We start from the raw sequence: 17720 nt of genomic DNA, 5'->3' as shown, positions 1-17720 counted from the left end.
CATTGTGAGAGCAACCAGCCACAAATATCCATTACTTTTACTTACTTATAAGCATTCAAATATGTGCTTTGTATCCAATTCGGTTGTCATCAACATATTTATTTTGAATTTCCCCTTGTTCGTTGAAGCTGTAAGTTCATAAATTCTCCTTGGCCAATCATAAAAATTGTACGGAAATTATGCAAAGCACAAACAACCAACGACCAAATCACAAATTTATGAAATAAAGCACTCTACTTATTTGCGTTTGCACTCTACTTATGGGCTTTGCTTCATTGCATTTCTATAAATTGTGTAGGCTTTTCAGCTCTTGTGGGTATTATGAATGTTATGCTGATTATTATTCTTTTTTTTATTTTTGTAAAAAAAGGGTAGTCCGGCTATTTAACCTGACTTTTAACAGTTATTTGAGAAAGTTGTACACATTTTGAAATCCAAATAGGCCAAAGCTGTAATGGTTTCCAATTCTGCGAGACAGTGCTCGAAGTTAGAATTGATGACAGCCAGCAGAATTCCCATATATAGTACTTATGTATAGTATATGAAGAACGTTTGAACGGATCCGAGTGAGTGATTCTGACTGATCTTACATCTTTTGATGTACTTATTACTGGGCGCAGCCAATTTATCCTGCCTAATGATTGTTGAATGACCGTGAAAGCTCAGATGTGCAAATGGGAACAGAACAAACTACTAATAATGGAGTTTCAGATCTATAGACACGATGATGATGAAAAGATTAAAATAAGAGTTTCAAATAAATGGATGACTATCACCCGCGCTATTTGTGTGTATCGTATGGACATAACGAATGGAGACATACAGGTATTAGGGAAAAACACAGTGCTTTGCAAATGCATTATTTGTATTTTTTATTTGTAACTGGAAGTGCTCCCACAGATTATACTATTTTCTTTTAATTTATCTGTGCAGCACTTTGCTTTTTTGGACTTATTACCTTTTCAGAAATGAAAGGTTTCGGATGCATGCTGAAAAGATCTAAGTGCTTTGAACTTTTAATGTGGATTAATGACTTTCGACTGTTTACATACTTTTATAGATTGTGTGGAAGTTAGGAAAAATTGAAAAGTTTATTATTTTTTCATTTTACCCATTCCATATCCTCTGAAAATAATTCTCATTGCTTAATGAAAACATAGGCTTATTTATTTCCGGGATGCATGGTTCTTTCTTAAATTTTGATGCGAAGAAGAAAATCAGAAATGACTCATAATAAAATTTGATAAATGGTATTACGATATAAAGGTTTCTCGGTAAGACTTTAACCCAACTTTTTCAAAATCTCAAATTCTCAGTCCTGGCATTTACAAACCTCTCGAAAATAATTATTTCGATTTATGTACCATACTATTAGTATTGGAGCGATACTTAAGGACGCTGAATAGAAAACACCCCCTGCACAATTGAAGAATTAAAATGGAGGACAATGCAATGTTCATATTTAATTTGCTGACATCATTTGATTTTCTGACAGCCTGCAAGTCATATTCAAACGCCACATATGTACAAAAGTCGATTCAAAATGTAAATATCGAAATTAAAGCTATCAAAATCATTAAAATGTTGTTTTCTAGGTTATTTAATTGATATTAAATGTACACTGCCCCATGCAAATCATTTAGAACATGAAAAAACAAATTTCGAATTTCTTGCTGCGTAATCCAGAATTTTTTTAAAGGATCTTTATAATTATGACTTAAAGCTAAGTTCTGTACCTAAACCAAAAGACAATATAAGGAACTCAACTGCTTCTTGCAGCTAATTTCGAAATTGACCGAAAATGGTCAGCGTCTTCATCCGATCTCAATCAATTAATAACGTATTTGGTTAGTTTAAGTAGTGTAAACGTTAACCTAATATCTGTTTTTTGTTATACTTGTATTTTTAACATTTGATATTCTTTTCAAATGGATGCGTTGTCCTTTTTTCATTATGAAGTTCATAGTAGATTATTATCTAAATTTTATCCGAACCATCAATTATTAACTTATTTTAATTTAAATTCTCTTTTATTTGTTCGTATTTGAAAAACCTTGAATGTTTTTATTAGTTCGATCGCAAATATAGTATATACTGTAATATAGGCATTCGACTTTTAAGAGATCTGCTGTCATTTATATCTGGTATGAAATGTATGATAATAAAAATAAAAAAGAAAGCTGGTGGAAATCATAATGTGTACAATTCAGGTAGTTCCGGAAAAATTTGTTTAAAATCGCTTGGTATTAATGTACTCGATGTCTACGTAATTCCTTTGTTTGAAGTGCGAAAGTAAACACCGCAACACCGCGGCATATTCAAAAACAAGCATAAAATTAATTACTCCCCCAACAGACGTTTCCTGGCACAATTTGCATATAAACAAGAAACTGAAAATTAAACAAATTCCAAATGCTCTCCCACATGCAAGCACACCGTACATACATATGTATACTTGTAGTATGTGGTAGTAGTCTACCTATGTATGTGGGGACCGTATAGGATTACAACTATTAAGAATTACAGCACCCTGAAGCAGTATTTTAGATTTCAGGTTCATTCGCATGTGTGACATACAAATGGAGACAAGAACTGCGAGTAGAGGGCCCATTATCCAAACAGTCTCAGCAGCCATGAACCATTGAGGCATTGGAATCTAGCCGAGACCATAGAACGCTATAAGATACGCGTATTGTGGACTAAATACGTATGAATGTATATCCCAGATATACTCGTACATCCGACACGCACACATACACACACACATGTGTGTATGTTTATTTTTGTATTTTGAGAAAATGTATTTAATTTTATGTTTTTTTGCGCAGTGAAGGTGGCTGCTATATGTTAAGGTTAAATATATGTACATATATAGGCGCTGGCGATTTGTAGTCTCGCATGATATGCGTCAGCGAAGGCAGAGCTTTTCTTTTATTGTTAAATGAAAGCAATATATCCGTACATATGTATGTACAGACTATACTATACTTATAGTAGATGCAAATAGCATTCATACTTGCACTTGAAAATGGGGCGAAATGGCTTTCATGGCATGACTAAATGTTATGTATATGCATATGTTTCAATCAGTCATTAATGGCTTTAAATGGCGATTTCATTGAAAATTCGGTTGACATCTCAGTTGGTAATTTTTATAGGTTATTCAAAATTCACAAACACAAAGATGAGGAACTACATGTTGCTTCTGAATTTTCCGCCTGCTAATGCGTCTTTCGAAAATGTAAATCATTTCTAATTTTATACAACTAACCACCTCCTGTATAGTATGAAGTATACTGTCGAGTGGGATGTAAGCTAAGGAATTGCTTGTGTTGGCAATTTTGTCCGTTTTATGGCTGCAATGAAATCGAAAATGACAATTTCTCATTGAAATATATTACCCCCCATGGCCTTGGAAAGACATACACACACACTTAATAAAGGAATCTCTGAATTTCGTTTTTGTTTTCAACTTTGTATATGCGCAATAAAAAAATAGTTTGGGAAAAAGTGTTTGGTACATTTAGCTGCGGATGCAGAGACGTGCCAGAAAGTAAGAGTCTTTGCGAGTTTAATTAGTCTATTAATACAATTGTGTGCCAAAGAGAACCTTTTGCCAGGTATTTCCCAATAAATTGCTTTGATTGCATTTTAGAATTTGTTTGGGTCAACACCCTGCATTTTCATGCGCCAATTCTTGCTACTAATCTCGTTCGTTTTTTACGTGCACGTCCGTTCAAGTTCAAGTTCGGCGGCGATTACAGATTTTAGGTGCATTATAGAGAATGAAAAAAGCCAGATATTGCATAAGGTAAACAAACAAAGTCAAATAGTTGCATACTGCACCTGCAATACCTACGCTGTTGCCATTAATAAATACATACATATATATATATTGTACTATACATACGAGTATGTATGGGACTAGAAGGTTAACAGCCTGATTTGAGATATAAGCCTTTGTGGAGGACATTCTATCCTCCGAATCTTAGTCAGTTCAGTGTCAAAGGGTGACCTTCGTCTCGGGATGTTATTTACCTTCCATTTGATTGCCATTATAAATATAGATTATTTAATGTATTGCCTTTTGCTAATGTATACTTTGAGCACATTTTGTTTAAAATGTTTTGGAATTTGCGTTGTTTAAATTGAATTTTGTTTTGGAATATAAGCAGAGCACCGATGTTTATTTCATTAAATGCAAATATTCATTTGTGTACCTACTTTTTATTCCTATACACACATACACACCCATATTCCTGTTTCTTTTCTGTGCAAAGATCATTGATCAAATCAAATCAAGATCATAATTGACGTAATTTCCATTCATACGAGCACTCATACATCTACTAACAATATGCACCAAAAATAAATATATATTTTCTATATAATGGCTATTATTGCCAATGTTTAAATGTGAAAAATAAAAATTGACAAGGCAATATGCGTATTATTAAATATAAAACACGAAGGGGGGCAGTGGCTGGGAGCCCGACTATCTTATACTCTGTTTCCAGTGGGGCTACTATTCTAAAAACAATGGAATTGTACAAGATTTGTGTACAACTCCAACTCCAACTAACGCTAACGACTCCCTCAATCAACTTTACCAAGTGATCTTTGAGTCCCAATTATTGAAGTTATAAGAAAAGAAAAAAAGCCAGAGATAGAAAGTTCAGAAAATTGATTGATAGTACTCAAATAATATTGACTTATAATTCGTAAATGAAAAGTTGAGCGTTATTTGCCTCTTAGATGGATTCATCAGTATACATATAGTAAAGTATATATACAGTATAGTATACATTCGTTTTATACAAGTATAGTGCTTCTCAGCTCAATTTTATAAATCAGTGATTGAACAATTAACCATTTGTAAAAGTTTAGCGCGGAACTAAAATATAAACAACTCCGCATAAACCATAAATAATATGAATTGTAGGTAACGTAAAGACGTCATATGGTATTGGTTACCTTTATTGAAAATGGCGTACTGGTGGTTTTATGATAGTTTTATGATATTTATGGTCCCCACTAAGTCCATGCATCGCACTGGTCCTCCCTTACCAAATCAAATTCAATGACGTGGGGGTAGTGTACATGTTTCCCAATACCAGATGGGATTCTTTGAACAGAACCCAATTAAGGTCAATTGTATATGTATGGATAGGAGTTCAGTCATTTCAGTATAGTCTCGTCTTGATAGGGTGTACGGTACATAAAAACATGAGCTGATTTCTGGCTTTCTTTCTTTTTATGACTCGCCGTAACCATTTGAATCCCCCAACAATGAGTGGGTGCAAGAAACAACAACTCGACTTGGCATCGCCATCGCCATTGCCACCGTCATCGCCACCGCACATCGTTGGCCAAATAACAGGAAAAAGCTCTTATGTATACACAAGTATAGTGCCCACACATCATACTGGTATCTATAGCAGATCGTATTGAGCTTTTCACTCACACACCGATCCGCTGGTAAGGAATGGCGTGCTTTTTGCGGTTCTGAAACAAATGGCAAACGATGAAACGAGTAAAATTGGTCAGGAAAAATTCGAGTGGTTTGCAGTTTGAAAAAATTCTTCGTTGAGGATAGATCGCTATTTTTTAGGAGTAAATTAAATTGTAAGACAACCGAAAATATTTAAACATCACAATTGCTCAAAGTATATAGACACACATATAATATAAATGTATAATTAATTGAAATAAATAAACAATTACGATTGAACTATTAAACGGATTAAAAGGTTAAAGAGTGCACCGTATTCAAAATTTTCAAGTCACATCAAGATTTTGGCCTTTTGAAGAGAATTATGAGAACTTATGAATGAATATTGCCGATTATATAAGTTCAATAACTTTGACATTTGATACCCAAGTGAATTTCAGTTATGAAAAAGAAAATTTGGAAAAATATTGAAAGTGCTGTGATGGTTATAAAATAATAAAAGAAAAACCTGGTTACTCACAATTTCAAGAATTGAAAAAATGAAAAAATGAAGAAATTGAAACATCGAAAGAGAACGACTAACGGGCATTATAGTTGAATTTTGAAATAACTTGCCATGCAATTCTAATTCAATAAAAATCAAAATTATTGACTTTTGCCCGCCACTTGTCGCCTAAGATGAAAGAATTCGAATCAAGGACGTTTAAAAATAACGCAAAAGCAAATTCAACTGCAGCTACCACCAGCACACGTCTTTAAACACAGCACTAGCGCTAATACTTCTTTCTATGTACTCGTATATAGACACACACATCCGATCCAAGTATATATATATATATATATACATATATACCGTATGCATATATGATGTTGCTAGTTTCAAATAGATATAGAGCTGTCCAATGCGATCAAAAGTGTGAAAATATTCTCGCTTCGTTAAGCGTATATTCAACATACTTATATACATACGTATGTATATTTGAAAAATAAATTTATTTTTAGTGATTGATCTTGTTGTGCTGTTGTTATAAATTTGTTGTTCTATTGGCTTCTGCATTCGACTGTATATCCATATGTACATACATATACCTATGTATGTATGTATATTGTATGTAGGTATTTAATAAAAAATTTTAAACTTTGCACTCTCTCTAAGTGGAACACTGTCTATTTATTTTCGAAAACTGAACGAAAATGGCGCGTGAGCAAAGAATCAGAATGTACTCAGAGCTCGTGTGTGTGGTGACAGCTGCTTTTTGCGGATCTTATATTTTTTGGCACAAAACGTGAGATCTAATTTGCTCTTTTAAAGACATAAATAGAAAGAGTTGTGCACAATTGTACAATTTTCCAATACCTCTAACTGTAGCGTAGAGTAAATATATTAGCGAACAAAAACAAAAAATGCTTAAAAGTGTGTTTATCGTTTTGCAGCGAACGAGTTCAACGAATATTTCTTGTGCTTGAAAAACACAAAACAATTCGATCAAAATGTTTAAAAGCCATTTGGAAATGATCGGTCGCAATGAGACCCCCAGCAAGAAGGCGAAATTCTGGCAATCCTACATCAGATCCCTGAAAGGTAATTACAATTACTATATTGTGTTCGAGACTGTATTTATTGTTAATAAGCTCGTACGCGGTCTAGTTTCTAAAATAAAACGGGAAGACGTCCCTTTGAAAGATTCTTGGCCATTCGGTATAGCGCATTCAGATAAAATTGTATGAAAATTTCTCTACAAAGTATACGAAAATGTAAACTATTCTTCATGCGCAGAAGCACGCAATAAATTGTATTGTTGAGAAAATATTTAGCGCTCATATGAAGGCAGGAACAAAAATAAATGAAAAATGATTTTTTTGGCAATGAGCCAAATAGCTAAAATAGCGCAAACCTAATAAAGCGAGAGCGGGTGGGGGCACGGGCAAAGTTTGTGTTAACATCAATAGCTGAAGCAATAGTTATTTAATCATATTATCACTGCACCAATTTACCTACAGGATCCGAGGATATTCGCGCCCATGAAACCCCGAGAGCCTCACGTCCATACAGCTCCTACCTGGAGACACCACCATACAGGAGCATCTATGATGAGCCCTCGACGGCCAACGAACGTGTGCAGTCCACTGGCTACAGATACTTGCCCGTGAGCCGTGACACCTACGGTTACTCGCCACGTGCCATCTACGATCATCACTACAGCAGAACTAGTAAGTGTCCAGAAGCCATCCGCAAAAGGGCTAAGGCCCGCTGACATACTTATTTAGCAAAAGCCCCGCACAAATCTAAATCTACGTTTAAGACAGCTAGAGCTGGCGAATTTGGCTTCTAATTCGAATTCTTTTGATTTACAACATCACACATCCATCCATCATATACGGACATATGCATACTGCATATAGTATAGCTTTAGTATACATACATTCATATGTACATATGTACATATGTATGTATGTATGTACGTATAGCAGCCATAGCAAGCAGCCAACTACTCAATCATGCCGCCATTTGCACAGCATTTCAATGCACCTCAGTCATTGCATTGTCAATCATACCTGCCCATCATTTAGCCATACTCGAACATACTGGCATATGCATTCCTATATAAAGCATATGGGGTATATAGTACACTACTTATTTGTGTGCAGGTATATGCTATACGTATGTATACCTATTCCTATCCCCATACCTATGCTATATAGTATATGTGTGTGCAGACATAGCTGGGCGCAGCACCTTGAATATTCTTGTGTCGCGGCTCTATTCGTTGCCAACTTACGCGGCTTTCTATGATTTCATAATTTTTAAAATAAAATGCGAGCGCGCAAGTATTACGTCAATGATGTTTCGGTCTTCGGTATTTCGCTGCGAGTTGTTTTTGGCAAAGGCCCACAGTTTTTAAAGAATATAGATGAACACATACATGTATGTATTGTATTGTATGTATATCTTTTGCTTTGGTTTTCAGCTAAACTCGTACACATGTTCATATTGTATATACTATACATAGTTATATGTGTATATATATACATAGATTACGTTTGAGGCATATACATAGGCGGAACATTTTCTTCTTTTTGTATAAAATTTATAGGAAAATAAACATATTGTTTTTGCCGTTGTTTTTGGTTTTTGCATTTTTCTCTCGATTTTGTGGCTTGCTCATGGCCGTCGAGATCGAATAACCTGGGTTCCATTGTGTACCCTAGTTGTATGTTTATGTGTAGATCACACCCACACATCATTTGAATTGGTACCCCTAGCCACAGCCACCATGAATATGTTTTTGTTTTTTGGAAACTAACCAATTTTTTCTCTCTTTTTTACAAATGTTTCAGAATATAACTAAGCCATTGTTTAATACACAAATTGTTAAGAACATTTTAAAACTTCAACACTACGCAACGCACTTCGAAAAATTTTTCATAGTCAAGCTTTTGGGTCCCACAACGATTCAAATTTAAATCATTTATTAGTACATACTAAAGTAAATGTATGTTGCATTAGCTAATGGCAGTTATTTAGTATGAATATTAAACTTAATTTGTAGAACTTTTAATGTAGTTTGGCTCTTACAGATTACGCTTTCTGAAATAAAACATTTGCGGTGTGGAACTCTATTTATTTATTAAAAACTTTGTTCAAATTTTAGCAATTTTATTGAAACTAGTTTTTGAGGTATTTCTTTTAATTCCTTGATAATGCCGTTTGATTTTATTCCCCGTTCAGATGTACTCGTCTCCTGTCTACATTAACTCATGCAATCATTTCGAGCATTTTTTATCATTTCTATTTAATGCAAGCATTTATTAAAGCATATTTTCTTCTCTTTTCAATGCTTTTTCTTTCCTAACTCCCTATTTATAAAACCGCTTTCAAACACTACCATGGATTATACCTATGCGTACGTATATCCAACGCCTTTGCTTTATTAATGGAACAAAACCTGAGCCTGAGCAACTTGAAACCTAATAAAATGTGTTTTCTAACATGCGCTTCTTTAAAAATGTAAGCACTTTATGTTGAGTTGTTAAACGAACGCATTTTGTTTGAAATTACATTGATCCGTGTATGGTAAACACTTAATATAACATCGGGCTATATTTCTGCTTTCCACCCACAGTTCCAGCTAACTACGACGCAGAGAAGGCCTGGAATGATCATTTGAAGCGCATGCAGGAAATTGAGCGCAGGTTTGTAAATTTGTGTTTATGAATAAGGGATCTGATAAGTTATCGGTTGTATTTTTAATGAATATCATAATTGATTATCACAAACCACAACTTAAAGTTATGTACTTGTAGTTATATTGAACAATAGCTTCATTCGACTTTCGAAGTACGAAAACAGAGCTACGAATCGACATATACTGTTTAAGTCTCCTAGTCATTCATTCTCATTCAAAAAAGTATAAATAGATATGCACACAACTTTTGTTGACAACATATTATTATGTAGATAATTAAAGCCATTGAGGTTGTTGTTAAAGAATTGTATTTTCAAGATGCCACAATGGGTTTTTATGGGCATGGGGCAGCGAAGGATTACTATTAGAAACGGTTGTCGATTGCTTATCAGATCAAGTAAAAATGTTCAGTGAATAAGGAACATATTTAATAACAAAACATAACCTTGTTCTGGCCCTATCTTAGATATCCATCTCGCTATGGTCTCTACTTGAGAGACAAGCCATTGACACCCAATTCTTTGGTGCCTTTGGAATACGAGCCAGAAGACAAGCTGCTGGCAGAACTCAACAAGGGTAAGAATATCAAAGACATTTTGTAAAAGTCACAAAAAAGAAACCAACAACAAAAGTAACCAATACAACAACACAACAACAACAAAAGCAACAATGAAAATTGTAGAGTTACCAACAAAATTTGTATTAAGAACATAACGAAGCCACTCAATTAAATTTACAAAATGTAAGCACGAAAAATAGCGAAACAAATACTCGGAAAATGCATCACACGAACATCAAAAACAAGAACTCAACAGATTTTTTTCAAATTCAAAAAAAAGATATATACATTTAAAATGCCAAAAAATGAAAAAAACACTATAATACATGACATACGAAATATTTAAAGAAAATTTTGCATTATTATGACTTCTCTCTAAACTTTTTTTTAACTGTGTACTATATCTTGCAGCTATTAAAGTTTGATGTACTGAGCGCGTACTGGTTTAAAACTTTTGTTTTGCTTAGCTTTAGGCAAGAATTGTAAATTGTAGACCTGCAAGTAATGTTAAATACTTATAATATGAAATAATTTGTCTGTATAAACTCCAACAATAGTGAAGAAAAAAGTTTCGTTAAATGTTTCATTGTATAATATGATGCTTTATTTAATTTTAAACTTATTTAATTATACAACAACCAAAAACAAAAGTAATAAAACCAACAAAACATTTATAAAACCTAATTTTAATTTAGTCATACTTAATACGAGAACTACCATTAAAACATCGATCAAAAACTCTATCGACCTCTTGACTCATTTCCATCATGAGGCGGCCTTCATATGCCATGCAAACCCATCTCTGTACTGCTTCAAGCCTTACTCAGTTCTCCTAACAGCTGTACCATAACTTGTGGCTTGCGAATATGTGGAAAATATTTTTAGAGCCCACTGTTGACGGAACTTCCTCTGATAAATGACCGGGCCTTTTCAACTGGCGTGTTCCTAACTCAATAATTATATTAAACTAAAAAGAAAATACAACTCATAATAAGAATCTATGGAAATTCCTTCAGTTTACTTCGCCGAACTCGGACACTTATTGAAACTTTTATGTTTCTCGTTCTCCATTCAAATTAAAATCCTACGTATTAATATTGCTAATTCATGTATGTTGTTCATTGACCAAATTGATTCCTCTGTCTGTATCCTGTCTCTGGCTGTGTTTCACTCTCCAATTCATAACTAAAACAAAGCATAGAAAATCACTTACTCTGTGAGGCGCCTGTAAATATTGCCAATACTCGTACTTAAAATTAAACCCCATTTCAAATGAAATATTTAACGAAAATGTTCAATGTTTAGTAAATTCACAAATCTTCTATATTCAATTGTTAAACATGTATACTCCAGTTTTGTTGAACTGTGTCCAATTCCGAAACAAACACATACTTGTACATATTGGAAGTCTTAATTTGTTTAGAATCTGTTTCGTGCCCACACATTGTAATGTTTTGCTATGTATTTGTTTAGTTTGTTGTTTAAGATGTTTGTAAAGATCTCAATTCATCAAAGGTTGGTTATCATTTTGTTAATGTTTCGGTAAGTAAGACATTTTAGAAAATATTTAGCCAAAAACCTTGCAGTTTACTTTCTTGAGCTCGAAAAAACAAACAATTATGAAGAAACGTGCTTCCTACAAGTAAACTAACACTATTGAAGACGCATGAAAAAGGAATTCTATTTGACAGCTGGCCTGATCTGAAGGATATGGCTATATCGGATAATATATTCCTTGATGTTGAAATGAAAGGAACATGCAGGAACACAAATGCGAACACTGGTACCCAATTATTGAATCCACAAGCAATACATAAATATAGAGAATTCATGGAGGGGTAAAACAAAGTTCTATGCCTATTGAACTTTTTATTTTAAAACCATGACGAGTGCAGATAAAATCAATGTAGTTGAAGATGTTTGGTCGAGAAATTGAATTAAAGAAGTAGTGCAATACTTATGGATAGAAGTATTACTTATTAGACAATGAGAATAGCCATTTGGAAGCATAGAAGGCTCAGATATGTTGGAGCTATCATTTTAGAGATGGCTGTAATAACAATTGCAACGGAAAAATATGCTCTGCCTTTGCCTATAGCCACAATATGTATTTGTATCAACTTTTTCAGCGCGTCGCTCGGCATCGCCAGCACGTCCCAGTCGTTCGACTCGCGCCGGCAGCGAACCCTATGTGCCTCCTCCAGTTTACTGGAACCGTGATGGCAGTGTGCCACGTGGACCATCCGTTTTCGACCGTGCAACCAGCTTGGCTCCGTTCACGAGGCCACTTTTCCGTGCCAGCTCGCTGGAACCATTGGATGAACTCTTTGAACGTAAGTCGCCCGAGGTAGAGGCAGCGGCAGCGGCAGCTGAAGCTGAAGCTGCCGGGCCAGCTGTGGCTAGGCCGAGCATTTTTGAGCGCGCCGGCTCGCCAAGTCCCACTCCTGTCAAAGCCGGTCGCTGGGGACCTCGTCCCACTGAAGTCGCCTATGATGCTGATGGTAAAAATCAAAATTATTCTTTTTCATATACAAGAAGAGTGAAATTTCGTGTTGATGTTACGCCTTTGTTGCTAATGTGACACAGACACAGACTGTGAAGAAGATGAAGAACATGAAGATAGCGGACGAGTTGAAAAATGATTGCCGTTAATTTTGTCACTCGTTCGGCTCCAACATGTTGCCATCATTTATCAAATTCTTATACTCTTTGGCCTTTACCAGAATGCATATGCCTTGATTAAGCGACCAGCAGCATCATCACAAAAATAACCCAAAAAAAAAAAAAACCAATTGGGTCCAAATGTAAGCGCCGTGCTTGAGGTCTATAAAAAATCCCATCCACTGATTAGCTCGCCCTCACTAAGTAGTTGCCTATCCTCTATGCTTTTTGTGCCTTGCTTTCTCAGGGCTTACGTACTTTGCAGTCCTCTATTGCTTAGCCCCCTTCCAGCATACGAATGTACATACTATATGTACGAATATGCCCCGATTGATATTTTTTCCATTTCAAAACCCTACATACGCATGGAAAATATCAAAAATATTGTTGAAGTTAAAGCGTTGTCTTTTTCTTGTTTTTATTTAATTTTTATTTTAGTTTAAAAACAAGCAAACAAATATTTTTCTTTCTGCTCTTCTTGTATACCACATTGCAAAACAACAAAAATGAAACAACATCAAATTTATTTGTATACGTATATACCCTTAAAACGCACCACATCGCCATCCATCTACACACGTTCTGATCTGATCTGATCCGATCCGATCCGTTCCACACCAATTGCTACTTGATTCGAAACATCTACAACAATTTGCAATACGCTGTATCAAACCACAACAGGACTTCCAATCTTCCATCCGCGTAACCGCATAAGGGATATGTTGAGCCCCAGCCCTCACTTGCCCATCTCATCGATTGTGCGCGATCCCTTCTGGTGGGACGTTGATGATTTGGTGCCCTTCCGTGCCACTTCAGTGCCCCTTTTCCGTGCATCAAGCCCCGTGGCACGTGATTCGTACTTGTCGCCGGTGAAGAACCGTTACTTGTGGTCGAGGCACCCTGCCAGACCCTTGACACGTAAGTTTTATTTAAAAAGTATTGGTGATAGTTTGACGGGTCCTATAAATAGTGCTGCATCTAAACTTTGTTAAAAATTTCAAAACCATGTTCCAAGTTCTCCATGATCTGTGTCCAAACACCAAAAAAGGGGTTCTAATGATATCGCCTACATCAAGAGACATTCCAAGTATTATGAAACCAACATTTTACTCAAGTCAAGCTATGAAAATGCATATAGAAACTGGGCTTTCAAAAAACTGTCACATTTCAAGTCCGCTCATTACAGATTGCTCGATTCGGATGAAGCGCTGCTTATAATTTTAATTTTCAATTGATATTCTATTTATGATTTAATTTAGATATTGAGATATAGTATAGATGCATAGAACATATGTATATGGAACGCATAGAAATGAACAGTCTCTGAAAGTATAAAAACCAAAGTCACCAAGATAGTATGCAGGTCTTCGTCAATAAAGAAAAATAGAGAAATTTTTATCAAATTCTTCAACATCTAGAGCTTAAAACATCATCTTATCCGGCTGAGACGATAAAAATGTATAAGTTTGGGCATAGAGCATTTTATTAGTCGGTTCTCCTCGACTATTTAATTCTCATTTGTTGATATTTCATAGCGAATACATTGACATGTCTGTAAATATGGAAATGATTGGCCAAATATTCGAAAAATTTATACAGAACGGTTCAGATTCTTTACAATGACATGCATGTGCTTCCGTAGCACATACTCGTAGTTCCCACTTTAGAAGACGACTCGTTTACACCGACATAAGAGATGCCCATAGTCGTATCTGTGGTTGGCTTCTTTCATGACGGTTATCACTTGAAGTTAATATTAAAATTATAATTTTTATTTTGTTTACATTTAATTGCATTACACAGCTGAGGAAGAGGAAATTTTCTAAGAAAATCACATCTCAAAATCGTTAGCTGTATCAAACGCAATTCTAATCAAAACCGATGCTATGTATATCATATGGCATTTTAAAATTTCTTTATAATATACAATTTACAAATATCACATGTAACGAAATGTTAAGCAATCAAATTGGTAAGAATTAAATATTAAACCAACGCATGCGTTAAATCCGTTGTGCAAACTACACAATTGACTTGTAGTATCCCTTACTCGAATGTACGTAATATCCCTAGTAGTAGTCTGTAGTAGTAGCCCATAGTGCGCCATTTACTTATATACATATATGTAGTACATTTGAAGAGTAAACCCAAATATCTGATATCAAAATTTCACGATTTCAATAACAATGAACTCCATGGCAATCGAAGAAAAATGTAAATAACCCTTACAAGTATCTGAAAGATGGCATGTACATTCACATTTACATTATTTTTGTACACATACTCGTAAATCATCCTTTGACTTTATATGTTGCTGCTCTACAATTTTTTGCATTGCTATAAAAATGTTGTCTTCAATTCCCGCAGCACACCGCTCGATTTTGTAAACGAACGACAACGAATTACAACAACCTATAACGATGACTTAAACAACAGCAAGGACAACCACAACGAATGCATAATGGGGCCCCCAAACGATGAGCTTTGTTTTCCACTCAAACAACTGCAAAATGAATTTAATAAAAAGTAGCAAGACCCGACTTAAATTATAATAAAACATAGTTTATAGTCTTTAAATCCTCCACAACGTTTGAATTTTTTCAATACTGCTGGCTTCCCAACATCCAAGCCAAACATATTGCCAAAAAGTGCTGATTCTCCGTAGTTCAGTAAAAAACAAAAAAAGAAAAAAGAAATAGAAAGAAAAATATTAGAAACTTTTTATTTTGATTTCCTTTCAAGTAATTTATAAGTGCACGTATATCAAAAGAAAAAATCGATTTACATTTATAATGAAAGCTAAATTTATGAACTGTCCAGAAATACTCGAATCTAGGCGGTTCCATAAATTGTTCCTTTTTTGTATATTTTAGGCGCTACATATGTGTTATTATTTAAATGTGAAATGCGAAGCTCCAATTCGAATAAAATATGTATTTTATCATTTATATATGGAAGTAACCAAGCGGTTAACCGCCAATCTTAAATTTGTAATAAAAACAAAATAAAATTCTGAAAAAGAAGAAACAGAAAAACAAATGAATGTTTTAATTATTTATTCCGCCAAAAATAAGAGTACAATGAAACATCACTTGATTAACAAATGGTTAAATCAATAAGATACTCGATATACGAATAAGTTGTAATATGGTGGTTACAGAATATTTTGGGGAAAATCATGATTAGTTCAAGTTGAAGTTTCTTTGAAGATCAAGATGTATTAGACTTTGACTCCCTTTTTGCTGGAAGGAAAAGTGGAGCACATCGAAGAAAGTTTACGAGTGTCCTTTTATTCGGAAGTCGAGTGGCCTAGAATACCACAAAAACATTTAAAAAATGCGCACACGCAGCCTTTAACTCTGTAACCCTAATTAATTTAAAAGAACAGACGAACTGTGCCACGTCAGCGAAGCTAGCCGTGCTAACAGCATAATTCTCCGAGGCCTGGTTCCCTGTCTAGGACCCATGTCAATTTTTCTTTGCATTTATTGCCTCATTGGGTCATTTTGTTGTAACATTTTTTGACTTTGACGTTTTTGGCGTTTAGCACGCAATTGTTTCGCACTTCCAGCTCCCATTTTCCTATTTTCTATTTGTCCATGGCCCAGTGTATTCCCAGGGATATTGTTTTGTCTGCAGAAATACAAATTAATATCCGGAGAAGGTACACACTTCATTTTAGTGGTTTCTTCCAGTCGTTGTTTATAATAGAACAAAAGCTACGCACGTTTCTGAATATTGTTCCAAATGGGTCGAGAAATGCTAAGGTTCTTCAATAATAAGCCCATCTAATCCATTAAACCACAATAATAGGCAAAAAAAAAATGCCAGTTTTTAAGAGTGTATGCACAGTTCGCTTCTCTTAATGTAACTTTCTCTGCCCGTTGCGTCTCAATTGCTGTTTTTTCATTTAATTATTGATTCGCTAACTTCCATATAGCAACTGCCAAAGGTCATCAAATGTCAAAAGAATTGTCCATGGTGCTCCAGTTGTAGCATTGGGTCCTTAGAGATATTGTCTGGCCTGATGGCTGCTTTGCAAAGACATTCATGCGACATTGTAATTGCTTTGCTACAATTCATTTTTTTTCTGAGTCACCTATATTGTGAAGATGATACACAATTTCAATTATATACGGTTCCGCTGCAAGAAACCTACACCGATAGCTCATCAGAAAACCCGTCGCCTCTTTCTTTTGTTGCCAAGTTAAAGTCAGGAAAGTTTAAATTACGAGTATATCAGCTGTAATTTATTCGCCCTTCTTTAAAAAAAAAAGCAACCACAAACACTATATACAAGTGGCCAGCAGATGTCAAAACTGTGTTTTGTTGTCCAGAATGGTTTTTGTGTCCCTCCGTCTGTGTGTGACAGTATTTGACTAGTTCAAGATTTATTTCTCGGACGACAATGGCAAAAGTTCTAATCGCTCGAAGTTCGCCCATCAGACACAGCACGTGCCTCTGCCACTTTGTGTGGCAGCCGTCGGTGCCAGTTGTTGCTTTTTGAATGGGTGTGGGCGACTCTAATGTGTGTAGGCCGGCCAGCTATGTATAATTCGAAGTACAAAGGCTGTACAGTTTTTGTGTAAAAAACTTGTTGCATGTTTTTAGGCGCCTTTTTTCTTTAAATATCCACGCAGAAAATGTAAGAACCGCAGCAAAACGTAACAGTGTGTAATCAGTCGTGAAATCAATCCGCACTCAAACAATATAGGGCATTGGAAAAATTTAAAAATTCGCATCAAATTCAAATAGTCTTGCGCAACTTTTTATCAAGAATATGTGGTTACTATATATTTGTGGCTTCGGTACTTTTGTACATAATTTATATGTCATAAACACCTGCCTTGCGACAACATAT

At 35.0% G+C, this 17720-nt stretch overlaps 1 protein-coding gene across 11 annotated transcripts; it reads left to right on the top strand.

Annotated features, from left to right (window-relative positions):
- Window positions 1-5507: 5507 nt before the first annotated feature.
- LOC115625600 lies at window positions 5508-15443 on the top strand. 11 transcript variants are annotated; one of them, XM_030520727.1, is made up of 9 exons: window positions 5508-5625; window positions 6887-7034; window positions 7454-7663; window positions 9598-9646; window positions 10106-10215; window positions 12328-12531; window positions 13541-13777; window positions 14663-14831; window positions 15227-15443. In XM_030520727.1, exons 2-8 carry the CDS (start codon window positions 6944-6946, stop codon window positions 14683-14685), a joined length of 924 nt encoding a protein of 307 aa, XP_030376587.1. In that variant the 5' UTR covers window positions 5508-5625; window positions 6887-6943; the 3' UTR covers window positions 14686-14831; window positions 15227-15443. The 11 variants fall into 11 exon arrangements, with proteins under 11 accessions (XP_030376587.1, XP_030376585.1, XP_030376580.1 ...); XM_030520725.1 differs by having other exon boundaries at window positions 9583-9646; XM_030520720.1 differs by having other exon boundaries at window positions 9577-9646; window positions 12328-12699.
- The last annotated feature ends 2277 nt before the right edge of the window (window positions 15444-17720 follow it).

This window comes from Scaptodrosophila lebanonensis, unplaced genomic scaffold (genome assembly GCF_003285725.1).
Source record: "Scaptodrosophila lebanonensis strain 11010-0011.00,11010-0021.00 unplaced genomic scaffold, SlebRS2 tig00000072-arrow-pilon, whole genome shotgun sequence".
NCBI lineage: Eukaryota > Metazoa > Arthropoda > Insecta > Diptera > Drosophilidae > Scaptodrosophila > Scaptodrosophila lebanonensis.
The sequence above is the reverse complement of the archived record's forward strand: the minus strand, read 5'-3'. Positions and strand labels throughout refer to the sequence as shown.

Excerpts from the sequence above, each read along its gene's own strand:
- LOC115625600 (XM_030520720.1), top strand. The coding sequence starts at position 6,944 with ATGTTTAAAAGCCATTTGGAAATGATCGGTCGCAATGAGACCCCCAGC. Across the intron at positions 7,035-7,453 it reads CTACATCAGATCCCTGAAAG|GATCCGAGGATATTCGCGCC; the intron begins GTAATTACAATT and ends ATTTACCTACAG. Across the intron at positions 10,216-12,327 it reads GCTGGCAGAACTCAACAAGG|CGCGTCGCTCGGCATCGCCA; the intron begins GTAAGAATATCA and ends CAACTTTTTCAG.